General features: G+C 39.2%; 1 protein-coding gene and 2 non-coding genes across 4 annotated transcripts; all 3 read left to right on the forward strand.

Moving 5' to 3' along the window:
• The first annotated feature begins 1,841 nt into the window (after positions 1-1,841).
• On the forward strand, positions 1,842-26,558 carry LOC127961590 (importin-7). 2 transcript variants are annotated; one of them, XM_052560771.1, is made up of 25 exons: positions 1,842-2,055; positions 4,155-4,236; positions 6,192-6,345; positions 6,427-6,585; positions 7,014-7,170; positions 7,275-7,364; positions 7,859-7,953; positions 8,141-8,225; positions 8,323-8,457; positions 10,070-10,169; positions 10,269-10,345; positions 11,345-11,461; positions 11,976-12,065; positions 12,183-12,348; positions 12,443-12,603; positions 18,110-18,238; positions 19,205-19,271; positions 19,354-19,479; positions 19,641-19,738; positions 19,952-20,047; positions 22,144-22,364; positions 22,449-22,660; positions 23,105-23,311; positions 23,393-23,509; positions 24,695-24,843. In XM_052560771.1, exons 1-25 carry the CDS (start codon positions 1,972-1,974, stop codon positions 24,697-24,699), a joined length of 3,030 nt encoding a protein of 1,009 aa, XP_052416731.1. In that variant the 5' UTR covers positions 1,842-1,971; the 3' UTR covers positions 24,700-24,843. The 2 variants fall into 2 exon arrangements, with proteins under 2 accessions (XP_052416731.1, XP_052416730.1); XM_052560770.1 differs by lacking the exon at positions 24,695-24,843 and adding an exon at positions 25,115-26,558 and having other exon boundaries at positions 1,843-2,055.
• Positions 7,473-7,653, forward strand: LOC127962758 (small nucleolar RNA SNORA23). The gene has a single exon (XR_008154631.1). It is a non-coding gene; the product is annotated as a small nucleolar RNA SNORA23 (small nucleolar RNA).
• Positions 11,091-11,271, forward strand: LOC127962759 (small nucleolar RNA SNORA23). Its single transcript, XR_008154632.1, has one exon. It is a non-coding gene; the product is annotated as a small nucleolar RNA SNORA23 (small nucleolar RNA).
• Positions 26,559-27,769: the final 1,211 nt, after the last annotated feature.

A 27,769-nucleotide genomic window follows, 5' to 3' on the forward strand; every position in this document is an offset into this window, starting at 1 on the left:
AAAAGATAATAAATAAAAATCTCTTCATCATACAGCAAAGTCGGCTCTACAAACGCTCTGCAGAATTGGCTTCATAGCTTTAAAACAACTTTTAAAATCAGAACATATTTTATAACACGATAAGCATCATAAACTTAAATGACTGTCATACACTAAAATATGTCTTTCTGAACACACACACAAAATACTTGTGCCTCATAAGAAATTTGCTCAAAATATAAAACCATCTGAAGAGATAGTTCACCCAAAAATCTAAATTTTGTCGTTAATAATTCACCCTCATGTTGTTCCAAACCCATTTATCTTCAGAACACAGTTTAAGATATTTTAGATTTAGTTCGAGGGCTCTCAGTCCCTCCATTGAAACTGTTTGTACGGTATACTGTCCATGTCCAGAAAGGTAAGAAGAACATCATCAAAGTAGTCCATGTGACATCAGAGGGTCCGTTAGAATTTTTTGAAGCATCGAAAATGTGAACGAGTCAATCTTTTGTTCATTATCTGGCTCGGCTCGGTGTTCATCTTCAGTTCTCTCTTCACAGCAGTTCAGTCCGTGTACTGTTTGAGTAAATGAATTACTCCGGGATATTGGTTTGTTTGAGCTCAGAGGGAGTGTCAGACACATTAAACAAGTTAACAGCTTCAGTCATTTGTGGATTAATGCGTATTAGAGACGCGAACCATTTCAAACGATTCAGTTCGATTTGGTGAACTGGTTCATAAAGATCCGGTTACATTGAATGATTAGTTCGTGAACCGTATATTACAAACTACTTTGTTTTGAACTCTCTCACAACAGACACGGAAGAGAAGACAATTCTGAATAAAGTTGTAGTTTTTGCTATTTTTAGACCAATATGTATTTTCGATGCTTCAAAAAATTCTAACGGACCCTCTGATGTCACATGGACTACTTTGATGATGTTTTTCTTACCTTTCTGGACATGGACAGTGTACCGTACACACAGCTTCAATGGAGGGACTGAGAGCTCTCGGACTAAATCTAAAATAACTGTGTTCCGAAGATAAACGGAGGACTTACGGGTTTGGAACGACATGAGGCGAAAATTATAGTATGAAGCAAAAAAAATCCAAGTATGTGACTATTGAACACAATGTGAACCATATCCCACCACAGCAAAGAAATTCATACACAAAGCAAAGAAAAATTATACAAAAACGAGTTCACAGCTACCTTTGAGCCACACAAGTACGTAACCGAAAATAAAAATGACACTAAAAGCTTTGGAGGACCCATGCTGTCTAGAACAACTTTACAAAATTATTATTTATTTTTCTGGATTTTTCTTATAGTAAAATCTGCAAAAATGTAGTTAATGTCAAATTGTAAAGGGTTTCGAGAAGCATTCATTAATTGATAAATATAATAGCACTCCACTGAAAAAATCAAATGACTATACAAATGTAAGATGTAGGCTATTAAGATGTTTAAACAAATTCCATTATATTGGAGTGAAAAGTCACATCAAAAATATGTAAATAACCTACAAGTAATGCCCACCAACAAACATGCTCATTAAAAAGATGACCTTTTCCTTCATAATGCACCACTAATTTAACACTTTTCACCAAAGCTAATGCTAAAGATGCCTTGTATTTGTATACATATTTACTCTCCGTGTCCAATACATTAACACATTTATGTCAGAGATAAGGAACCTAATTCACAAAAAAAATGTTAATTGTGTACACACAACCTCAGTCACCATGGTAACATGTGTTTTCGTATCGCTTGAGGTCATGACGTTATGGCAGCGTCGACGACAAAAAAAAACTACAACTCCCTGCGCGTCTCAGGCGGAATGGAAGCTCGCTGGTGATGTATCCGGTCCATCTCCACTGCTCTTCCTTTCGCGCCGGTACACGACGAACCGAGCGTCCATGTGCGCAGCGCCCGGGACTTCATAGATCACCGAGCCTTCCGAATCCGAGCCAGACCGCCACCTTGTGATGGATCTCAACTCTTTGATCGAGGCCCTTCGGGGCACCATGGACGCAAATTTGCGTGAGGCCGCAGAGAGACAACTGAACGAGGTAAAGTGATCTGATGATGGTGGCGCGCCTCGGGCCTGGCGCAGCAGGGTGGCTGCAGCCGCTAATAAATTCCGCTAAAATGTGTTTTTGAAAGCATTTTTGTTGGCGCACAGCCCTTCAGTAACACATAATGTAAGTTGATAATCTATCAAAGGCCAAATATCATATATTTTTTAACGTTTTGTAGCACGCGCTAGCAGCTCGTGTCCGCGTACTACGTCACCGCGATAAAGGCTCGAGCAAATGTGATCGCGTTAAACGGACGATACCGTTCTGAAACGTAATGTGACTTTGAAAAGGTGACTAGAATACACGAGGTTGTATACGTGTCTATGCTCTAAGGGCAAACCTGGATGTGTCGGAGTATGTTTAAGCGGTTTATTTGGAGTGCGCTAATGTGCTAGCGCGGGAAATGCTAGGCGCTAGTCTCACGTGTCAACATGAGGCAGAAGGCTTGTTGTCATCTCGCTCTCTCTTTCGTGAATCCTTTCACCAACTTAACTTTTAGAATAACTGATGAGCATATCTTAACAACACAGCGACAGATTCCGATGCTCACTGATGTGTTAAATCGCTATTGTACTCGTGTTTTAGCCCCGTTACTTTAGCGAGCTGCGTCAGTATTTTATAAGTACTGTGGTACAAGCTACAGCGATGTGTCCGATGATAACATTATGATAATCAGATAAATATCTCATTTGTTTGTTCTAGTTAATGTAATAGCTAACATAGCCAGTAAGCTATACTCCGTAAAGAATACATAAATCGTTATTACGGTACTGTTTGTAACGTTTGTAGTTAAAGTTAATCATCGAAAATTTATTGAAGTTAAGTGTTGGCTATATTTAGTAACTTAGACCGTTATTGACACTCAATAGTTGTTACAGAAGTAGTTGTTCTTGGTATTTTTTTTTTGAGGTGCCAACCCCAAAACGTTGGTAAGTTACATCTGTCATATGTCATGTAAACACCGCCATGGTACTTTTTGTGTAAATAGCCAACAACTTAACGCCAAATTGTGTGATGTAAGGGTAGCTCCACTGCAAAGTTGTCTAGTTAGAGCAGATTTGTCATGAAATGTCATTCATTACGAAGTAGTTACAAAAATGCAGATTCTCAAAGAACAGGGTTGTGAGCGATGAAGATTTAATAGATCTAATTCACTGAAATTTAGCATCCTTGTCTAAAGTAATGTTTCTAATAACTGAGCCTTGCTCTTGATTTGTGTGATGTGTATTAGTTTGAGAGCACACCCTTTTGGCAGTTTCCATCACTGGATCTGATTTTTTGCTTGCTTTGCTTCAAATGAAAGGAATCAATATTAATTAGGTTGTTAGACAACTTATATTGAGTGGTATCTAGGTGCTTGAGTTTATTTAGTAGTTTAGTGGTAATCTGTATACAGTAGTTGTTACCTGAGGAACACGAGACAATACCTGAGACCAGCCCATCGGCCTGGATGGAAGTCTTTTGTTTTTGCCTAGTTTTGTGAAATGTGATGCTTTTTCTCTCATGTATGAGAGCAAGCGAGGATGTAAAAAGATATATATATAACTGTATGATTCATAGGAGAGAAAAAAAAATTAATCAAGTTTTTCTAGATAAAACTTTTTCTTAGAGTCTAGTGTGAGTTCATAAATTGTAGTCAAGTTGGCTGGATGTCAGTGGTTCTTCCCACAGAAATCTTCGCTGACTACTGCATTTTGTCTGTTTCTGGTGTTCGGTATCAGAGGCCAGAAGTATGTTTGGTGTTCGTTTGGAAGTGAACTTGAAAGGAGTTCCCTGAAACACTGTTTCGGTTTATTCAGTGGAGCAATACAGGTCTCTTTGTAAACAGTTCATCCTTTCAGTTAATATAAAGTCTGTTTCATGCCGCACACTGAAGAACAACAGCTGCATTTGGGGAAAGATATATTTCTCAGTTTCTTTTAACAACAACCAAAGTTACCACAAACTTAATTTTCTAGCAACTTGATCCACTTTTACACCTGAATTGTAATGAATCTATAAGAACCCAAACCATACTTTAAATGAACTGGATTCAGTCAAATGCTACATTGTGCATTTCTTACATTTGTGATTTGTTTTCTTCTCCACAGGGCCATACCCAGGTGAACTTTTTGTCTACACTACTGCAGGTGACCATGACTGATCAGTTGGATTTGCCCGTACGCCAAGCAGGTACGGTTATGGCTCTTTAAAACCTACTTTCTCATCCTCTCGTCAGAAGAAACCAGTGTTAGTCTCAATGCTGCTGTCATACCATTTGGCATGTTCAGGCGATGAACTGCACACTGAAACCTCCTCCTTTGTCAATCTGTGACTGTCCCTGTTCTGTCTTTAGCATCAGATGTCATATGTTGACACAGAGCTGAGACATTCTGTCACTTTGTGTTTTCAAGGGCCTAGTTGCTACATTTGGAATTTTTTCTATATTCCTATTTATGGTTATTAGATGGCCTGCTGTAGAAAATACAAATACACACTTTGGCACAAAAGTGTAATTGTAGCACAAATGTATAATTCAGTCTGTATAGTCCTAGAGTGGGTGGATGTTTGCTTTTGAAATTGCTTTTGTGCTGCTCCATGACAATTTTTCATCGCATTCTGTCTTTTTTTCTATAGCCTGACTGTCTTTTGTGATTTTACAAATGGTAATTATAAAGAAAAACACTGTTCATAACTGAGATAGGAGGTGCACTGGCAGTGCGTTCTTCAAATATTTTGTCTTTACATTGAAAGATCTTGATGTGTGCAGTTTATTTCTGAGAGCTGTTTTTCTTTTGTCACCTTTTTTTGACATCCAGTCTTTAACAATTTAATATAAAGCAGAATGAGAAATCAAGGAGTAGTGCTGTACAGTTAATCAATTGCCATTGTTTAGGATGAAAAATGTTTGTTAAATAATCGTAAAAAATGGATTTGGGGGAAAGAAATAAAACGGAATTTCGGAAGGGAATTTTTTTTTTTATGATGTTCAATTGATTAGACCTGCTTTTTTGATGATTTTTATTTAATTAAATCATTGAAACTGAATCTAGATCAAATGCAATAGAAAATGTGAAAAATTACAGGGGATTTCAAAGGACTCCATTTACTGCCTGAAGAAAACTTGTAACTGTGAACACAACTGTCGGGAGGTTAATTTTTTGGAAATGTTATTGTAAACTACGGTTTTTACAAGAAAAACTTTTACAAAAGGCAAGAATCATTGTGTACTCCACTCAGGGATTTTATTTATTGCATTATGCTGCATACAAGACATCATCTGACTTAAATTTATTCAATTTAGTATTGTGAAGTGGCTGGATTTGCTCAAAGTGTTATCAGCCGTTTAAAGAGAACCATCGCCTGACTGCTGTTCTGAAGTTTGGTGTTCACATGCCCAGTTGCAGATAACACCATTAGATTAGGGAGAAAGGGAGGCATGAGAGGAGTTGCTGATTCTGCAGCAGCAGACAAGATTACTGGTTTCCGGCTTTATGAACCTGTCAGCCATCAGTCTGCTGTTTGATTGTCTCTGGTCTAACTCGTCCCCTCCATCATCTAATGCTGGTTGTAAATTCAGCACTTGTGCCAGCAACTGTGCTAAAACAGTTTATGAATTTTACAAATATCTGAGATCTGAATTTTACAAATGTATTCTGGCTGCCTGTGAGAATTTTTTTACTCAGATGCCAAGTGTTTCTAAATATGAAAAGCTGCTCTCTGGAGAGTCCTCAGGTGCACCTGCTGGGATTTTTCAACGGATGCACAGCTGCATTGAGTGCCTGACATAGCTCAGGCTTTCTTGACATCACATGGGTGTTCAAACAGAGCGTGTTAACCTCATCCTTTCTTTGCGCGAACTGGGCTAGGTTTCAAGGCCAACAAGTTTTAAGATGCGTTCAGAATAGAAGGCATTGATGCCACTCATACTATTTTTGTTTTCTGCAGTTATGTTTTCTGTGTTGTTTTTATTTATTTTTTATCTGGATTCATTTTGATGGTTATGATTCTAGTCATTTGGATTTAATAATTAAAAAATCACCAAATTCTGTGACCTTTCCTGAATTTTTTTTTTTGCAATTGTCCCTGTGATCCATGCATAGCTTTTAGGACTTCTCTCTCTGACATATGTTGTTGTTGTTGTTCAGGTGTGATCTACCTGAAGAACATGGTGACACAGCACTGGAGTGAAGGAGATAATGCAAACACCGAAGGGCCTACCAGTAACATCCCAGAAGAGGACAGGCAGTTCATCCGAGACCACATAGTGGAGGCCATCATCCAGTCCCCAGAGCGCCTCAGGTAACACAGCGGTAAATGTACACACGGTGGGGGGGATGAAGGATCACTTTCTTTTATAACCTTTTCTTCTCACTTTCACAGAGTGCAACTCACAACTTGCATTCACCACATGATCAAGCATGACTACCCCGCTAGATGGACGGCTGTTGTGGACAAGATCGGCTTTTACCTGCAGTCTGATAACAGTGGCTGCTGGCTGGGCATCCTGCTGTGCCTCTACCAGCTGGTCAAGAATTACGAGTAAGAGCCGTGAAACACTCACAGGTGGTGTTCAATCTGAGCATGATTTCTGAATTGATTTGCGGTTGCTTAGATTGTTATATTGTACATTCACATTACTGATTTAATTGTGGTAGGTGTACTCATTTTTGCAAATACATTTTTTTTTTTTTATTGCATCTACGCATAGACATTATATATTTGAATATTTATCATATTCCAAAAAATCTCACTATTTCGTTTTCAAACCATTTAATTTGAGTTTGTATTAATCAGGCTTGGTGTGTTTTATTTTATTTTTGGGGAGTGGTTCACATATACTAAAACACAACCAATTTGAGTCTGATTTACCAAAAAAGGATTTGAGCAGGCAGTGCGAACAGCCATACTATACCACCGATGTGGAGTCCTGATAAAAGTCTGCGTGTTGTTGTTTTTTTTTTTGTAAGGTATAAGAAGCCTGAGGAGCGCCAGCCATTGGTCGCTGCAATGCAGATCTTTATGCCTATGTTGAAGGACAGATTCATACAGCTTCTGCCGGACCCCTCCAGCGAGTCTGTCCTTGTGCAGAAACAGATCTTCAAGATCCTTTACGCTCTCTTCCAGGTATTACTGTCACTTCTGATACATGTACTAAAGAAGCTCACAGCTTTTCCACAATAAAGCTTTCGTGCTTTGGGTCTCATGGATTGATTGGTCTGTTTTTACAGTACAACCTTCCTCTGGAACTGATCAATCGGCAGATTCTTACAGAGTGGATGGAGATCCTGAAGACTGTGGTGGACAGAGATGTTCCTCCGGTAAGGATGTTATGTTTATAATAGATGTTGTGATGGGGCTCACATGGGAGTTTAATATAGTTGCAGCGTTGGTTTTAATGGTCTTTTAGTGTCTGTCAATTGGCTGTGAGTGGACGGTGTGCGTAGTGTCCATCTGCGTTTAGTGCCGTCTCCGGTTTGTGTCTTACAGGCTGTGAGACGGTTCTCACACCACACTCACAGCCACAGATCCACTGGAGATCATAGTACTGGCCCAGTGACGTCTAAATGACCGTCCACCACTGGCCAGCCTCCATAGTCTCCTACAAGATCCAGTAAACGCCATCTAAAGATCATGAATCAATGGCTATGTTCAGAAAAACATACTACCTTTTCTGCATAATGTATACTGTGAAGGAAATACCTAGGTTTTGAAATGTTCCTCAATTTCAACTTCAACTTTTTTTTTTATATTATGCATTAAGTTATGTCGCTCTGATCTTCTGAAGTGCTTGTGTGTGTGTGTGGCTTTGCAGGAGACGCTTCAGGTAGATGAAGACGAGAGGCCGGAGCTGCCCTGGTGGAAATGCAAGAAGTGGGCGCTTCACATCCTCGCCCGGCTCTTCGAAAGGTGCAGTACTAACATAACATCACTTCCTCCCAGGAATGCTAAAGATAAAGCTTTCACAGATGACTCATTGTTCATTTGAATCCTGGCCCACGCTGAGCAGTTGGAAACACTTGAGTAGTTATTTTCAGCTGTAGGTCTTGTGTTTTTCAAATGGTTGCTGGATTTTCATGCATGTTTTTGCCCCAAGGTATGGCAGCCCTGGCAACACAACCAAAGAGTACACAGAGTTTGCAGAACTTTTCCTCAAGGGTTATGCCGTGGCTGCACAGCAGGTAAACAGGAGACTTCAGTAGATATTTCAGTGGGTTGTTGACATGACGTATGCTCAGTTGAGATAACTGTTGACCTTTGACTGTTTGCTTCTGAAAGGTACTGTTGAAGGTGTTGTATCAGTATAAGGAAAAGCAATACGTGGCTCCCAGAGTCTTACAGCAGACACTGAATTACATCAACCAAGGAATCGCACACGCTGTTACCTGGAAGAACCTAAAGCCACACATCCAAGTATGTACATGTTATATGTTTGTTATAGGAAATTTTAACAAAGTATTAGGGACAAATATAATAAAATTGCAGTGTAATGCAGGTAGTGACACATGCACTTTCTTTGATGCATTTTGAAAAAGAGAATTGAATAGATATAGAAACATCTAAAAGTGTAAAAGTGCAGTTAATAGTAAAAAAGGGTGTAGTGTTTAAAGTGCCCCTATTATGCCTTTTGTGTGGTGTGGTTAACATAATGTTGAGAAATTACCATGTGTGGTTAACATATTGTTTTGATAAGACGCCATGTCCTAAGCTGTGAGTAAATTTGATCACATCTCATAATTACCACAAACTTGTCAACACTTGACACTTAGCACTGAGAAATGTCCTGCTCCACTCATGCTTGTAAATCAGTCTCTTGTCAATAAACCACTTCAGACTCCAGCTTGAGTTGGTAAGCTACAATCCATACAATCTTTTTTTAATGTATTGACAAGTCTCCAGCGCTGTCTATCTGTCATGTCAGTTGGCGTTTCATTAGAAATCGGGTCAAATTAAATATATTTTCTGGGAAAAATGTTTTTTGACCTTGCATGCATGTAAACCGAGTGCCAACCTCCTGCTCTCTCTCGTGAAGCCAACAAAGAAGTGACTAAAACTGTAATTGATCGACTGGCGGCTTGAGACTGGCTGCAAAAGGGAGTCAGTCCCATAGACTCCCATAGAGGTTTACGGCAGAAAAAAAACGTTTACAGCCTGGTTCAAAAAATTATTTTGGTCTATATAGCTAATTTTGCCCTTCATTAACTGTGAGGTGGGTGAATTTTTTTTATAACTCATGTTTAAATTATATTAAGCCTTAAAGTTCTGCATAAAGGGCGTGGTCACTTGACACGCCCACCGCTGTTGAGCTAGGTGGGTGTGGCTTCAGCAACCAGCTCCCACCTTTTTGCCCACTTTCGATTGTCTGGGAGAGTAGGACAGTGACACGCTGCCAAGTTGGTGATGGCCAGCTCTGCACACTTTGAGCTTCAAAAACGCTCTTCAGGAGTCTACGGTTGACGTCACGGACACTACGTCCATGTTTTTATAAAGCCTGTGATGTAAACTTGTTTTAGGAGACTGATGAAGCAATATAAGCAACCTTAAAAATGGCATAATAGGAGCACTTTAAGTGGATGAAATATTGGTGAAGTCCAGCATATCTCGTTAGAGAGAGAAGTCTGACTTTTTACTGGAAATTTGAGTTATGGGTGTAGGGTGCCTTTTGGTCTCCTGTATAAGGATATACCGGCATCATATTTTTCTCTTGCGATTAATTGCTAATGCTTTTATCACGGTCCGAGCTGATAGATATGAACTGACCAACTTCAGTGATTGTGTGATTTAGTAGCAAATTGAAGAAAAGATTGAAGTGTAAATCAATCAGACAGTATGTTTGATTGATTGAAAAACACCCTTCAGAAGAACTGATTCAGAAATAAATCAGACTTCCCTAAAATGCTGTTTTATCTAATGTAACGTCTAAACTGAAAACCTCCGTAACCAGTGTAAAATTACTGTAAAGCACTGCTCGTATTGTCACACACCTAATCCAAGTTTTTGGTAAACTGAATGTATGTGGTTTCAGGGAATCATTCAGGACGTGGTGTTCCCCCTCATGTGCTACACAGACAGCGATGAAGAGCTCTGGCAGGAAGACCCTTACGAGTACATCCGCATGAAATTTGGTTAGAGAGTCACCTTATTTGTCTGGACAACCAAATGTTTCTTTGAGAAGAAGACCAAAGCCTGATAGATCTGCTCATAATCTCTCTGCTTCCTCTTAGATGTTTTTGAAGACTTCATCTCCCCCTCCACTGCAGCTCAGACGCTTCTCTTCACCGCTTGCAACAAAAGAAAGGAGGTGGGTGTTTGGAGGCACCATCTGGCATGATGTGACTGTGTTTGGCTGAGTTTTGTGTATCTCTTACTGCCAACCCTCATGTATCCAATCAGCATCCTGCGGCTCCTTCCACAGAACTGTTGGATGCTTCTGACGCCAGGTGGAAAGAGCTTCTCCGTCATCTCAAAGAGCTGTGTCCCTTATTTATTTTAAGGGGTGCAACTAACATTTATTTTGATAAGCAGTTAATGTGATTTGCTCAATTAAACGTTTTAAAATATTCCATATACATTTCATTTTCTGTATATACATTCAAGGCCTTTTGAATGTAGTCCTTCTGCACATGAAGCCTGTGTAACAGAGACTCGCTTCCTCTCAGGACAAACTTTTATGCAAAATGTATTACAGAATGTAAGTTAAATGGAAGTAATGCACAGGGGAAAACCAGTTTCCAAATGCATTTAACGGCAGATAAATGTGCCAGAGCGCTTGATAAGCCATGCTGCACTACTTTCTAAAGTTTTTTTTTTTAAAGCATCATATGATGCATTCTCATGTTTTTAATAACTTGATTCTTTTTCTGCCCCCATTCACTCTGTATCCACAGTTATGTTTGTCCATGTCTTGATGTCACACTAGTTTAGGGTTACTTTGCTCGATTTGAAAGTGTCCCACATTTAAATTGGATCTTGTGTATTCGTGCACAAGCTTTCTCTGCTGTGTAAGCACCATGGGAGTTTGTGTTTCAGCCTATAAATTGGCTGTGAGTGGACGGTGTGCGTAGTGTCCATCTGCGTTTAGTGCCGTCTCCGGTCTGTGTCTTACAGGCTGTGAGACGGTTCTCACACCACACTCACAGCCACAGATCCACTGGAGATCATAGTACTGGCCCAGTGACGTCTAAATGACTATCCACCACTGGCCAGCCTCCATAGTCTCCTACAAAACCCACACATGACAAGAATCATGGGAGCTTGTGGTATTTTGAATCTTACGTTAACCACCTTTGTTGTATAACAGGTGCTGCAGAAGTCAATGGGCTTCTGCTATCAGATCCTAACAGACCCGGCCTGTGACCCCAGGAAAAAAGATGGTGCTCTTCATATGATCGGCTCGCTGGCTGAGATTCTTCTCAAGGTGATTTTATTAAGATATAATAATGCAGTTAATAATATAATAGAAAATCTCCTCTGTTTTTACTTGTATTTTAAGAAATGAGCTCGACATATACTCGGTACTACAACAAAAACCACTTCAACTAATATTGAAGAGAAGTGAATTTTACAAGCAGCAGTACAAAAGTACAGTAAAAAGATAAAGCAGTCCTTTAAATTTTTTTGTTAGTTTTAACAGTGTTATTCAGGAGTATAAATTTTATAATCTGTGCATAAAATATTGGGCTGCTGTCACTTTAAGACCAAATTCACAATCCAGTGTAATGATACACTTCTAGTTTATCTTCACTTAAGGCATAAATGTTTGAAGATGCTCGCCAAGACAGGCTTTTTGACTTTTTGTGTGTATTGTTTTCAAATAGAGTTCTTCTGCATGTTCTTGTGCTTAGATGCTCTGAAATCGCTATAATGTTTAGGAAACACTTAAAAAGCAGCATTGGTTAAGTTGTATTGATGTTTTTTTTTTCTCCCATCAGAGGAAGATCTACAAAGACCAGATGGAGTTCATGTTGCAGAATCATGTCTTCCCTCTGTTCCGCAGTGAGCTGGGTTACATGAGAGCCCGGGTGAGAGATGTGCTCATTGCACTCTTATTAAAGAAGAATTCAACCACTAGATAGAAGCAGCGACTTGAGTGCTGCAAAGTGTCAACTCGTCTTAGTTCATTGTAATTCTGTCTCTAGGCCTGCTGGGTTCTTCATTACTTCTGCGAGGTCAAGTTCAAGATTGACCAGAACTTGCAGACAGCCCTCGAGCTCACCCGCCTGTGTCTGATCAACGACAACGAGATGCCTGTTAAAGTAGAGGCTGCCATCGCCCTCCAGGTCCTCATCAGCAATCAGGAGAAAGGTAAGATTTCACTCAATTGTTTCTCTCTTTCTGTTTAATTCCTTCCTCTTGCATTTGCTGAATTTGAGATGGCTTTGTTTGGTTTTCCTCTCAGCCAAAGATTACATCACCCCCCACATCCGGCCCGTGATGCAGGCCCTCCTCCAAATTGTGCGAGAGACTGAGAATGATGATCTTACCAACGTCATTCAGAAGATGATCTGCGAGTACAGTGAGGAGGTCACACCAATCGCTGTAGAGATGACCCAGCATTTGGTAATAGCCTTTTAAATATTCATTTCAACCCACAAAGCCTGACACATGAAGTAACAGTTCTAAGAATTGTATTTTTGAAATGGAAGAGTTTATTGAAACCTGGCCATACTGCTGTTAAGTTATGTTTTATATTCTGCGCATGTGCGAAGAGCACCATTTTGGGGGTTAGCGCGGGTTTTTTGTAGTGCAGTTCAGTCTTGTATACGGAGCTGAGGGAGTTGAATGTGTTTGAGCAGTAAAGAGTGTTATTGCTAAATACAGTTGTGGTTATTGAGTCAACATTGGTAGCAGAGGATGGTTGCTGCTGGAAATTACAAAAATCCCCCGCCGTTTGACGAGAAGACGGCGTACGAAAGTTGGAAAAATGAGGTTGAAATTTGGAGACGTGTCACCGACTTGGACAAAAAGAAACAAGCTTTGGCAGTTACCCTGTCACTAACGGGCAGAGCAAGGGAGAGTGCACTGGAAATTTCCGCTGAGGATTTAAATGCAGACACTGGAATGCAAACACTTATAACGAAATTGGACTCTGTGTTTTTAAAAGAAGAAAAAGATCGACAATATGAGGCGTACACGGAGTTCGACCGGATCACAAGAGAAAGCGGCGTTTCTATGGTGGAATACATCGTCGAGTTCGAACATCGATACAACAGGCTACGTAAGTTCAAAATGGAGCTCCCAGATGCCGTACTAGCCTTCAAGCTACTAGATACTGCCGGACTTACCGTTAAAGATAAACAGTTAGCGCTTACAGCTTGCCCCAGCGTTTCTTTCGTTGATATGAAATCAGCCTTGAAAAGAATTTTTGGAGATAACGTTGCTTCACCACTAGAGGGCGACAGTGCACTGCAGAGCGCAGATAGTGACACTGCCTATTACACGAGATACTCAGGTAAACGGGGAAATAAGTCAAACACCACACAACAACCCCAAACCGTGGCTCAAGGCACAAACCCCATTGATAAATATGGGAGAAGAACAAAATGTGCAATTTGCCAAAGCACTTATCACTGGGCAAAGGACTGTCCAAACAAAAAAGAACATGTAAGATTGACAAAAGATGAAGGACTTAAAGATAATGTTGAAGAATGCAACATCACTTTGTTTTCAAATGAATCCTTGTCTAACACAGAAATCTTCATGGTGGAGGCTTTAGGATCAGCTGTGATTGACACAGCTTGTACAAGAACAGTGTGTGGAGAAAAATGGCTTGATGATTATACAAGTGGGCTGCCACAGAGTGAGTTACTGAAAATAGATGACAAACAAAGTTCAAGACCTTTCAGATTTGGTGATGGCAAAGTTATTCACTCCACAAGGAAAGTCACCATTCCAGTTAAAATAGGACATACCAAGTGCAAAATAGAGACAGAAGTTGTTCCTGCAGATATACCAATGCTCTTAAGCAAGGCTTCATTGAAAAGAGCAAGTGCAGTTCTTGACATTGCAAATGACAAAGCAACCATGTTTAAACAACCTGTTAAGCTTGAACTGACATCTTCAGGACATTATTGTGTGAACTTAAGAGATGACAGTCATCTGGGTGAAAAGGAGACAAGTGAGAGCAAAACACAAAATGAAAATGAAATTCTTGCTGTGACAGAAAACATGACAACAAAAGAAAAGGAGAGAGTACTGTTGAAACTACACAGACAATTTGGACATGCTTCAGCTGATAGACTGCAAAAATTATTGGCCTGCTCAGGTAATCATGATGATGAAAGCAACACAATCCTCAAGAACATTGTTAAAAACTGTGATACATGTATCAGATACAGCAAGCCAAAACATAAGCCTGTAGTGGGTTTGCCTATGGCATCAGCCTATAATGAGACTGTGGCTGTGGACTTACATGAGCTTGAGCCAGGAGTATGGTATTTGCACGCTATTGACCACTTCACACGCTTCAGTACAGGGAGTATTGTAACCACAAAGAATCCAAAAGAGATAGTGAAGCACTTTATTCACTGCTGGATAAGTGTTCATGGTCCTCCATGCAGACTGTTTAGTGATAACGGAGGTGAATTTAACAATGATGAAATGAAGGACATGGCTGAAAAGTTTAACATTGAAGTTAAAACAACTGCAGCATACAGTCCATGGAGCAATGGCCTATTAGAAAGGCACAATCAGACCCTCACTGAAATTTTGCTGAAAGTGAAGAGGGACAACAACTGTGACTGGAAGACAGCTCTAGATTGGGCATTAATGGCAAAAAACTCTCTGCACAATGTCCATGGTTATAGTCCCTACCAGTTGGTGTTTGGGCAGAACCCAAATCTACCTTCAGTCCTCACTGATAAGCCCCCTGCTATGGAAACAAGTAAGAGTACTTGGATAGCTAAACAAATCACAACACTACATGCAATGAGAAAAGCATTCACAGAAGCTGAATGCTCAGAGAGAATCAGAAGAGCGCTTCGTAAGCAACTGCGGCCCATTCATGACAAATATGAAACGGGGGACAAAGTGTATTATAAGCGAGTAGATTGTAATGAGTGGAAAGGTCCAGGTGTGGTAATAGGCCAAGATGGTGTGGTGGTATTTGTCAGGCACGGCGGAACCTATGTTAGGGTGCATCAGTCTAGACTAAGAAAGGTGGATGATCCGCAAACAAAACTGGAGAAGACAGAAAGAGAACAAATGAAAACATATGAAAATCCTACAGTAACGCCAGCAGCAGATCTCAGTGACACTGAAAGTGAAAATGAGGAAGTGACACCAGAAAATGATGGACCTACTAATGCTGAAGATAACAGTGAACCTCATACATCAATGCTGCCAGGAGGAGATAATCTTGATCAATCCCAGATAACACAAACACACTCATCCATGAGCTGTGAAGGCCTAAGACTAAAAATTGGCCAAACGGTGAAATACATCGACAATCAAAGTGGACAAACCCACACTGGGAAAATCCTCAGCCGAGCAGGAAAGGCTACTGGAAAGCACAAGAACTGGTATAATTTGCAGTACAGTGAGCCTGAGGAAATTGCTGGGACAACTGGATCAGTTGATCTTGGACAGATGGACAGTGTTCAGGTGATTCCATTTGAACATTCTAAGCTGAGCACTGACTACAATGAGGATGATATAATGATAGTACATGATGATCTCTTCATTGCTGCAAAAAATACAGAACTCAACACCTGGAAGAGAAATTACGTCTTTGAAGAAGTGAAAGATGAAGGGCAGAAGTGCATCTCCACGAGATGGGTGTGCACACTAAAAGAAACAACTGCTGGAGTTCTGCCTAAAGCTAGACTTGTTGCGAGAGGCTTTGAAGAAACAAACACTCAAGACCTTCCCAAAGACTCACCTACTTGTAGTTCAGAGTCTCTAAAAATGATCATGGCAGTCATATGTCAGAAAAAATGGCATCTAAACTCCATGGACATTAAAGCAGCCTTTTTACAAGGTAAAGAGTTAACCAGGGACATTTACATTCGGCCACCAAAAGAAGCGCAGAGCAAAGAAATTATATGGAAGTTAAAAAAATGTGTTTATGGCTTAACAGATGCTTCTTTATTCTGGTATAATAGGGTGAAAGACACAATGCAACAACTGGGTGCTACAGTGTCAAAGGTAGATCCAGCTGTATTTTACTGGCTGGATGATTCCTGCAAAGTGATGGGAATTCTTGCATCTCACGTGGATGACTTTATTTGGGGTGGTACAGATGCATTCTCCACAGATATCATTCCTCAGTTGAAAGATGCCTTTCAAGTTGGACGGGAAGAGCATGACAGTTTCAACTATATTGGAATAGAAGTACACTCTCTGGAGAATGAAATACATGTACAACAAGGAACGTACATAAAAAATCTGCAACCCATTCCATTGGACTCTACCAGAGCAACACAACGTGAAGCTTCACTGACAGACATTGAGATGGACATGCTGAAATCAAAGATTGGACAAATATTGTGGGTTGCCAGGCAAAGCAGACCGGACATAATGTGTGACATATCCATTTTGGCATATAACACAAAACATGCTACTGTTCAGACCCTGCATTGTGCAAATAAACTCATCAGAAAACTAAAATCAGAAGAGGTCACCTTGAGGTTCCAGTACCTAGGGAAAGACAGTTCTATTAAGTTAGTGGTGTACAGTGATTCCTCGATGGGAAACCTTTCAGATGGCGGGACACAGGGTGGACATTTCATCATTCTTATGGGAGAAAATGGAAAATTCTCACCTATATCCTGGCAGTCAAAACGCATCAGGAGGGTTGTACGGAGTACCTTAGCAGGAGAGACTTTGGCACTTGCAGATGGGATTGACAGTGCTGTTTTCCTTGCTACATTCTACTCAGAGATTACCACTGGTGACTGCTCATGCAAAAACTTACCCATTGTGTGTATAACAGACAATCATTCCCTTCTCGATGCTCTCAAATCTACAAAATCTGTCACCGAAAAGAGACTGCGCCTAGAAATCAGCAGTATGAAGGAGCTCATACACTCTGGAACTGTTCAGCAGATCTTGTGGTCAGCCACCAAAGAGCAGCTAGCTAACTGCTTAACAAAAAAAGGAGCATCAGCACTTGGCCTTTTGAAAGCTCTGAGCACAGGCGTTTGCCAACTTAGACTAAAATCATCTAACAATGATTTTCTTATGTTTTGTCAATGTTTAGTCATTCAAACTAAATCTCTGTTAACTAGTTTTGCATAAAAGAAAAAAAAAGGGGAGATTGTTAAGTTATGTTTTATATTCTGCGCATGTGCGAAGAGCACCATTTTGGGGGTTAGCGCGGGTTTTTTGTAGTGCAGTTCAGTCTTGTATACGGAGCTGAGGGAGTTGAATGTGTTTGAGCAGTAAAGAGTGTTATTGCTAAATACAGTTGTGGTTATTGAGTCAACACTGCAGCAGACTCGTCAGTAAATGAGTACAAAACAGCGTTTCCTGTCTCTGCTTGACTGTTTGGAATTATAAATATGAGCATATCTGTTAACATGCATTTGGTTTGTTACTTAGTGATAAAAAAATAATGAAGCCAAAACCACACTGCCCCTCTTTAGTGTAGATTCATGTTGATTTTATCAGACAATGTTACAATATTAAAAATAGTATAAATCAGGATTAAAGGAGTAAAGTGAGTGACTCGTGGTTAACAACATTTTGTGTGAGTTCCTTCTACAGTATTCACTCATGACAGTAAAATAGGGCATTCCAAGTCAATCTACTGCAGTATTTCCTCTCTCAATCAGTAGAAAACGTGGTTAACACCCGGTCATGCACAAAAAAAAGTCTCATACTGTGAAACCGGTATAATTTAGAAGAAATACTGTGATATATATTTTTGGTCAAACTGCCCAGCATTAAAATGTAATCTTATGTTTAGTTTATGAAAAATCTGAGATTTCACAATAGTTTTTTTTTTTTTTTACTATACAAAAATGCTGTTGATTTGCTAAAAAAGTATAAACTATCAATCAGACAAGACAAGTAGAGCTGTTGTGAATCATCTTGTAAACATTCCTGCTTGATTCCTCTCTCCCAGGCCATGACCTTCAACCAGGTGATCCAGACAGGGCCTGATGAGGAAGGAGGTGATGATAAAGCAGTGACTGCCATGGGCATCCTTAACACCATTGACACACTGCTGAGTGTAGTGGAGGACCATAAAGAGGTGAGAATAGAAACATGGACTGCAGAAGTTCTTCCTGTCCCTCTAGCCTGCAGCACCCTGCTGAATTAACAAACATAAAAAATCCCCCTGCCAACTTCTGACAATGTGCCTCACTGGCTGCAGAGCATCTTTAAATAGCCTTGAAGAAATTGATATTTATTTATTTATTTGTGTATGTATATATAGATATAGATAGATATATATAGATATAGTTATAGATGGGGATAGGGATATGCAAGTATAAAATTTTATCACGGTATATAGTATTGTCTAGTATTGAAATTTAGTTTGAAAAAAGTGGTCATGATACAGTATAACAGGTTAAATAACTTTTTTTCTTATAACAAAAACAACTGAACATTCGACCCATAGATATCACTTTACAATAAGACCTTGTTAATTAACCATTAACATTCACATAGAGCAATAGCTACATTTGCTACAGAAGTTATTAATATTTGTTAAAAAATACAAGTCATCGTTCGTGTTAGCTCATTAAATAACAGAGTTGCCACTTTAGATTTTAACAAAGTGTTATTGAATATAAATACCAATGTAAAGTTTAAATTAACAATAAAGAATCCAAAAGTGTTCAAATGATATCTAGGGTGTGTTGTAGTCCAGATTAAAAAAAAGTTTGCATACAGTGCAAAAACAATTGTGTGTGTGTGTATATATAATAATATTATATTTTTTTTTTTTGCACTGTATGCAATTTCATGCTAATCCTATTGCTATGAATTTGAACAGAATGCTTGTTTAAAAATGTATGAGTCGTTTATCAAAGATATCAAACCATGTGGAGTTTGGAGAGAAATAAGACAAGCGCACTCTCAGATAGCACATTGAACATACTCTTCAGTACTTGCTTGCTTTGCAGTTGCCAAACATTAGTGGTATTTATTTGTGATTCAGATGTTGATTGGAGAGATGTCTCTGCATTAACTGCTGATTGATTGATTTCAGATTACCCAGCAGTTAGAGGGCATCTGCCTGCAGGTGATCGGCACAGTCCTCCAACAGCATGTCCTGGGTGAGTTTCACACACTTATGGACAAACCTGTTTTGTGTGACCTTTTGGTTGTGTATTGATTGGTTTGGGTTAATTTTCCCAGAGTTCTACGAGGAGATCCTGTCCCTGGCCCACAGTCTGACGTGTCAACAGGTGTCCCCTCAGATGTGGCAGCTGCTCCCCCTGGTCTATGAGGTCTTCCAACAAGACGGATTTGACTATTTCACAGGTAGTGCAGTGTCTGGCATTTACTTTGCATGTTCACTTGATTAACTTCCTTTTTAAATTGTAAATAATGTCAGATGATTGCACGAATTAGAAAAGTGTGAGAATTGTTTACTTTAACTGATAGATATTAAAATAATTTCTCACGTGTGCTTTTTATTTCAGATATGATGCCACTTCTCCATAACTACATCACAGTTGACACAGACACACTCCTGTCTGACACCAAATACCTTGAAATAATCTACAATATGTGCAAAAAGGTACAGCCACTTCATTGCAAACTAAAAGTGAAGTCCAGTGCACTTTTGTATGTTTGTATAACAATGTAACAATGTATGTATAAAGAAAGTACTGAATAATGTAAGGGCACTACTTGATATGGGCTTAGGTTAGGTTTAGGCTTTGCTTCAGGGTTTGTACTGTTTTACTGTAGTTTGAAGAAACTGTGGTGATATGACTGTGTGCTCAATCAGATTTTGTCAGAAGACCCAGGGGAGGACCCAGAATGCCATGCGGCCAAGCTGTTGGAGGTCATCATTCTACAGTGCAAAGGTCGTGGTATTGACCAGGTCTGTTTCCTGAACATTGTCCGTGTTACAATATGCACCACAGACCTTATTTCAGACATTTAACCAAAAACCCATAAAAATAAAAATAAACAGTGGGCCTCATTCATGAATAGGGTTGGGTATTGATTGGGTTTTATTCGATACCGGTGCCATTTCGATACTTTTAAAACGGTACCAGTGCCTTAATTGGAACTTCTATAAAAATGAATAAATAAAATGTAAAAAGCCTAAAAAGGATAACATTCATAAGATTTAAAATAAATCCATAGCTTTCACACACTCATTGGATGCTCATTTCCCAAGCTTCCCTTTCTCTAAGGCTAATAAATGTATTTCATGATCTGGGTCATTATTTAATACAAACCACACGTAATGTTTCTACTGTATCTGTCAATCACTCTGATATTTAGTTAAAATGATTGCTGTCTGACACTGTCTTTAATCAGTTCTGTGATTGACTGTATGCTCATTCTTTACAAAGTAACAACAATGTCTTTTGTAAAGTACAGTCTTAGGCACAGTAGTATTTTCACCCTGAAAAAGAGTTTTAAGACAGTTATTTATATCTTTTGCTGAAGTATTTCAGTAGGAAATACCAGTTTATATTTCAAAACATTAGTTTTGCCATTAATTTGAATAATAATCTAGTGAATGCATAAATTACGTATAATTAAATTAAGTATATTAAAAAAAAGTATGAATTAAAGTATGCGTTCGTGTGTGTTGAGGGCTCGATTTTCGCTGGAGGAAACCGCTATAGTGTGATGAGCGGTGATCAGAGCGAAAACTTTACAGTAGATGAGAAACTGATTGCTCCCTCGTGACCGTTTGTAAACTATTTATGACAAAGAACCGCACAGATACAGATATTCTTAAAATCTATCGATAAACACACACCTTGTGTCCTCTGTTTGTGTTTGAGTCCGCTCGCACTGCTCCGCCGTGGTCTGCGGATTGGAGAGCGCGCTGAAAGACAGAGAGAAGACAGATCTGCTGCCGTTTTCATATGAAATTTAATCGGACTGAATCTGAGGTGATCACGAATTTGAGTTATTTTGAGACTTTATGGAGCTAAATGTTATAGCACTGCTTATAAAGCCTAGCGACGCCCATGCTTCTTGTGTACATTTCGAATAACCAGGACAAATATTTCAAACGATTGCTCAGGCATTTAAGAGGCACCGGAATATGCGTTCTTAATTATTTCAGTGCATACCGGTTCCATATTGGTACCGGGTTTCGGTACCCAACCCTTTTCATGAAACACAAGCAGAACAAATTTGTGTAATCATTCATAAAGCTGTTTTGACGTAAACTTTCGAATACATAAGAAGTTTGTATTTTCAAATTAGTCACAAGATCACGCTGCATGCACGCAGACATTCTTTTTAGTGCTGCTCCGCATTTTATCAATAAAGTAGATTAATCGCTGAAGAGCTACATTCTCAACAAGGAGCTAGTAACATTGTTTCTAAACCTATTATATCCACAGCCACACTGTTTATGGAGAAACACTGCAAAGGTGGTAAAATACATAAATGAACACTTGATAAAAATTTTTTTATGTATTATAAGTGGAGATCACTAAACTGCAAGCTAACCAGTGTTTTCAGAAAGCTGGTGCATTTATGCACAGAGGAGACAGCATGCGTGCACATGGTTGCTGCCAGGTTGACAAAAATAAGACACTTTAGTAAATATTTCTGTATTGCGCAAGTGGGGAGCTCTGTTTTGGAGACTACGTCTCTTTATATCAGGCAATCCCAGGTTGTGTTCCTCTGTGGCAAAATTAAACCTCTTTGTAGCCTACACAAGGCCCTATTAATTTTTTATTACATTTTTTACTTGCACTTTTCTAATCCATTTCAAACCGTGTTCTTGTATTCAAATCAAGCGCGGTCCACTGCAGTGCTCTTATCCTCAAATCTCTGACGATACATTACAAATGTTTCATGAATGAGGCCCATTGACTTTGACAATGGAACTGAAAGTGTTAAAATGCTAATTTCTGGGATTTGACCACTCATATTGGACAAAACATATTGGCAATAATGGAAATGTAATGAAAAGGTTAATCTTGGTTCCTGTTCTTGTAGGTGGTACCCTTGTTTGTAACGACCACTTTGGAGCGTTTGACACGTGAAGTGAAGACCAGCGAGTTGAGGACCATGTGTCTGCAGGTGGCCATCGCTGCTCTCTATTACAGTCCTCCCCTGCTCCTCAACACACTGGAGAATCTGCGCTTCCCTAACAACACCGAGCCAATCACAAACCACTTCATCTCCCAATGGCTCAAAGACATCGACTGCTTCCTTGGGTACACAATGATACCTAAAATGCTCAAACATTTATCAGGACAAAAGTTCTGGTCATTGCAACATGTGATTTGTATCGTTTGCAGGCTCCACGATCGAAAGATGTGCGTGTTGGGACTGTGCGCTCTAATGGATCTTGATCAGAGGCCACAGGCTGTCAATCAGGTCGCAGGTCAGCTCCTGCCCGCAGCCATTCTCCTGTTCAATGGCCTGAAGAGGGCCTACGCCTGCAGGGCTGAACATGAGAATGACGACGATGATGACGATGCAGAGGATGGAGAGGAGGAAGAGGAGAATGGTAAATGAACTTCATCAAATCTTCAGTCTTCTGAATAAAATGAGTATTTTTAGATATTGGTTACATTGATATTTAGTCAGTTGTACACTGCAATATGGATAGTGCATACCTTTTTTTTTTTTTTTTTTTTTTTTTTTTTTACCTTATGTGAAACAAATGATACTAAAAAGAAATAAAGCCGACTTTAGTGGGGTGTTTATATAGACACACACTACTTGGTTAATTTTAGTTTATTTTGAAATGTATCAATTCTGAAATTAAATCCAATGTGGAGTTGGATCAGATAAAGAGTTAAGCTTGTCTGTCTTCCAGTTAATTTATTAAATTGAAAATGGAATGTCGAATTGAGTAAATTGGTATATTCAATTAAGTTGCTTTATTTCCTGCTGTCGTTTCAAAGTAATGAACTGTAATTTTGACGTGACTCATTGTGTATCCATGCAGTCGAGTTAGGCAGTGATGAAGACGACATAGACGATGAAGGCCAGGAATACCTTGAAATGCTCGCTAAACAAGCAGGAGAGGACGGTGACGATGAAGACTGGGAGGAAGATGACGCAGAGGAGACCGCTCTTGAGAGTTATACGACCTCAGTTGATGACGAGGACAACCTTGTTGATGAATACCAGATCTTCAAAGTCATAATCCAGAGTATGGCTTTCACATATAGTACAAATTAAATGAGCCCCTTTAAAAGGGTATTTTACTGACAGACTGCTCTCTTTCCTCTAGATGTCCAGGCCCGTGACCCAGCATGGTACCAAGCACTCACACAGTGTCTCGATGAGGAACAAAGAAAACAACTTCAGGATATTGCAACACTCGCAGATCAGCGACAAGCAGCACATGGTGAGGCAAAAGAAAAAAAAGCTGATGGAGTAATTGTTTGCACAGCACTTACTTTTCCCCCTTGACATTCTACCAATATTTAATTTTGTGTAGTTTTGGCAAGACATTGGACCAAAAACATACTTTATGCTGGGCTTTGAAAAGAGGCTATTAATCTAGATATATTTGAAGGTGTTTTTGATTCAAACTCCTTGTCCACACTAGTCCAAAATTTACTGATCCACACTGACATCACTTTTCATGCGTCTAGGGCCCCGTCCACACGGAGACGGAGCTTACCCCAATCCAATCTTTTTTTTCCTCGTCTCAAGAAATATCCACGTCCACACAAAACTGCATAATGATGTAGTATACATGCCAGACCAGTATGTGGCGCTGTAATTCTGCCACAGAGTTACACTAAAAACAGAGAAGAAGACTTGGACTATGCTCATAAACATTGCACGTGGTACACAAACGAACATGGAACAATACATTTATTAATCAGTGTTAATGTTAGTTAATAAAGACAATCGTTCAGTGCTTGTTCATGTTTTTGTTGCTGTTACGTGACGTAGAGGTGTCTGACTAGGGGGGAGACGTGGGTTGATGACGCCATCTTTTCAGAAAATATACGGATTAGCCGTCCAGACGAAAACGCAAAGACGGCGTTTTCAAATTTATCCACTCTGGGACCCGGTTTCAAAAAATAGCGGTTTCACCTAATGAAAACGCCGGATCCGTGTGGACTCGACGCCTATCTGATAAAAAAATTGTGCGTATTCACAGAAACGCGTCTCCGTGTGGACGGGGCCTAGGTCCCACCTAAAATCAGCATTCAGTACATTGTTTAGGTACAGCAGTAGGGTTGGTACTAAAAGGGGGTACTTAATATATAGGTCGTTGAAACCACTTTTGAATGCACGTTAGCCTTTTACTTTCGAGATTGGTGATTACACGTAACTGTGTATACTACGGCGCGCCAGTACTTGGCGCACATTTTAGAAGATTAGATGTTTGTCTATGGTCTTCAGGATCTGCAAGTCATTCTCCATTGTCCCCAGTCATCTGTCCTTACTTTCTTTGTGTTAATTGGAAATTTTATTTACTCTATTGTAACAAGCTACTGCTAGCAAACAGCTATCCATGTCCCTTTAGTGGCTCCTTGAAATGCGTCATCTGTTTTCCGTGGCTTTCTCAATACAGATTAACGCATCAGGCCAACCCCAGCCCCCGACGATGTCATCATCCATCACAATGTTTCACTGTAGACCTAGTCCTAAGCCAATTTGGCACAACCTGGATCGGCGCAACAATGCGTTGTACAATATGAATAAAAATGCATCACAACCAAATGTAGTTTATCGTAGTTATTTTTTTGAAAACCTGTTTCTACCATCTACACTACAACGCAATAAATTAAAAAAAAGAAAATTTTTACTATTCAAAAAAAAATGCATTTTGGTGTGGTTAAAATACCAACATTAAGAGAAAAACAAAGATGCATTTTCAAATTTATCCAGATTAATGTGTGTTCTTAATATGCTGCCAAAATGTAATCCAATTGTTCAGCCTCCTGATTTTTTTTCTATCCCACTTTTGGTTTTCTTTCCTGTTGATTTTTAGAATCGAAGATGATTGAGAAGCACGGAGGATACAAGTTTGCAGATCCTGTGGTGCCATCCAATTTCAACTTTGGTGGCAGCGCCCCTGGGATGAATTGAGTCCTCTCTTTCCCTTCCCTTTTCTAACTGTGACTGAATGTAGTGAAATGAAAACACTTGTGTTGCTTCCTGAAGTAGTGGTTCCAGAACTGGTTCTTCTCTCTCACTCTTCAATCTGACTATCCAATTTAAACAGCACCAGAAGATGTGGGAAGGCAACCAAACGCAACTGATGCCTGGGAAAACAAACCAAGAACTTGAACGCTAAGCAAGTGGGGGAAAAAAAAGAAAAAATAAAGCTCTGAACAATGTTGTCTTACGGAATCCAAAAATTCAAGGGATACTGTAACAGCAGCTCGCACACACGCATACTACGGGGGCTAATGAATTGAAATTGAGACATAATATTAAAATTGTCACTGTATGGGCCAAAGGGCCTTTTCAAGATTATACCTCTGGCAGTGGTGTCAACGTTTTTCTTCATCACAAAAAACAAATCTCATATTGTACATAAGCCAAGGAACTTGATTTTTAAGTTGCTTGGTCAAACAACCAGAGGTGTTTGTAAGGTGTCAAAAGTGTATTCAAATGTAGCATATTGGATACTTGTCAGTGATGCCTGATATCTGTAAATTAATGACTAGCACTTTCATATTGTTCAGGTCTCTTAGCCTTCTGTATCAGACTGCAAATTTTTTAACTTGGTTGAAAACTATTTAAGAATTGGAACATTGTTACCTGGATGGTGACTTCTCCTATAATGATTGGTGTTCAGAGGGCTTCAATAATGGTGTTTGGCAATCATTTGCTGCTTGTAATAATGATAATGTTTTAGGCTCCAAAAGAAATGCACATAGGGTTCAATCTGGGCAAAGATATTGTTTGTTACAAGCACTGTAAGTCATTGGAGCATGATTTGAGGAGGTCTCAAGCATTTGGTTGATGTATGGATGAACCATCAGTATACACAACATTAAAAAAAAAAAAAAAAAAGCTTTAAATCTGATACTTTTTGATCAATCCGCCTTTTCTGGTAGTTTGTTATTGGTGGAGTTTCTCCATTATCCCAAAAGCATTGTTAACCAACTATGCTTTCAGTTTGTCATTGCTGATAAAGTCAATGATTCTATTTTTTGAATCCATACTTCCAACAAACATTCATTTGCAGAGTTGTGTGGTTGGAACTGCAACACCTGGACTGTGGTTTGAAGTACAGTTTCTTATTAGCGTGATGTTGACTTGCATTGATCTTGCTCTTGGACACAATATGCAAGGAAACATGCAGTATGTTCCAATCTCTTTCATTTCTTATAAACATATATTAGTGTGTAAACAATCAGCGCGGTGTTTGAAGAGTGAGTAAATCTGTAACATCAAATAAAATGACACAAAGGGATTCAAAAACAGTGATGTAGTCCTCTGTGCCACATTTTTAAGATCAGCTAAAAATTATTTTTGGAGAACACTGCTGACTGAATGGACCATGTCTGGCAATTACATACTGCACGTTAACGCAATTAAAAAATGAACAGCTCTCTACTTGTGTATTTTATACAGGTCTGACAATAATAACAATCTCTAATTGATCAGCAGAGGTTATTACTCCACCACTTGTTTGTAAAGTGTGTCTTAATACCAACATGTTTCCACTGATGGAGATTTGGCCATTTTACCATGGAAACTCACACTTAATTGGCTAGTAGTTTTGTAGTCTTGCAATATTATTGGGGGAAAAATAAAGCAGAGAATATAGCTATAGGATCTCAGAGCTATAAAGAGTCCCTTAAGGCATGGTCTTGGCCATACCACTTAGCCTTACTTTCTTGAAAATAATAAAGACAAATTTATAAGGCTATTTACTTTGTCTGATTCAGGGTTTCTTTTGGGCATTTTGGATGTCATCATGTTTTACAGCTGTAAAAAAAAATGTCCTGTAGGTGCTGTTGTCACCTAACCCATTGTGGCACGTCCTGATTTTGCAGAGTCATATGTGTTCCTAGGTCAACATATTTTGTTGACCCTGGAACAATATTTTAATCCAAAAAATTATATATATCCCTACAGCTGAACCTAAACTAAACCATGAGTAAACTCTAGAATCAGAGAAAAGTATAGAATAATGACAATGATGTACAAGCACCAAACACTGATTGTAAGCCTAAACTTCATAAAAACTATGAACTGGTTCTTCAAATCTGATAAAATTGGTTAATCACAATATTGTTTATCCTAGGAACATGTCACACTTGGTGAAATCAGGTTCTGTGGGCATTGTGATAAGGATCATTTCCCAATTTTACTTCTGGACACCAAAGTGATAAAATACAGCTTCACTTCATGGTTGCCATCCCTGCATTAACATTCATTTAGGCATTCCAGGTCCTGAAGAGCCACTTTCCTTCAGAATCAAACTTAAACTGTATTTCAATGCATTGGCTCAACTAATCATGATTTTTGGGTTTGGTTATATATCTTTGTCAGCTTTGAAACTATATGAAAGCCCAGCAGTATAATAAAAGTTGCATACAGGTGCTGGTCATGTAATTGGAATATTATCAAAAAGTTTATTTATTTCACTAATTCCAGTCAAAAACTGAAACTTGTTTATTATATTCAT

Source organism: Carassius gibelio, chromosome B7 (assembly GCF_023724105.1).
Source record: "Carassius gibelio isolate Cgi1373 ecotype wild population from Czech Republic chromosome B7, carGib1.2-hapl.c, whole genome shotgun sequence".
In the NCBI taxonomy this organism is placed as follows: Eukaryota; Metazoa; Chordata; class Actinopteri; order Cypriniformes; family Cyprinidae; genus Carassius; species Carassius gibelio.

What these genes read in the sequence shown, in the direction of transcription:
- LOC127961590 (XM_052560770.1), top strand. Translation starts at nt 1,972, where the DNA reads ATGGATCTCAACTCTTTGATCGAGGCCCTTCGGGGCACCATGGACGCA. An exon ending in ATGCCGTGGCTGCACAGCAG is followed by an intron (nt 8,226 to 8,322) that starts GTAAACAGGAGA and finishes TGCTTCTGAAAG; the next exon opens with GTACTGTTGAAGGTGTTGTA. An exon ending in TCTACAATATGTGCAAAAAG is followed by an intron (nt 19,739 to 19,951) that starts GTACAGCCACTT and finishes GTGCTCAATCAG; the next exon opens with ATTTTGTCAGAAGACCCAGG.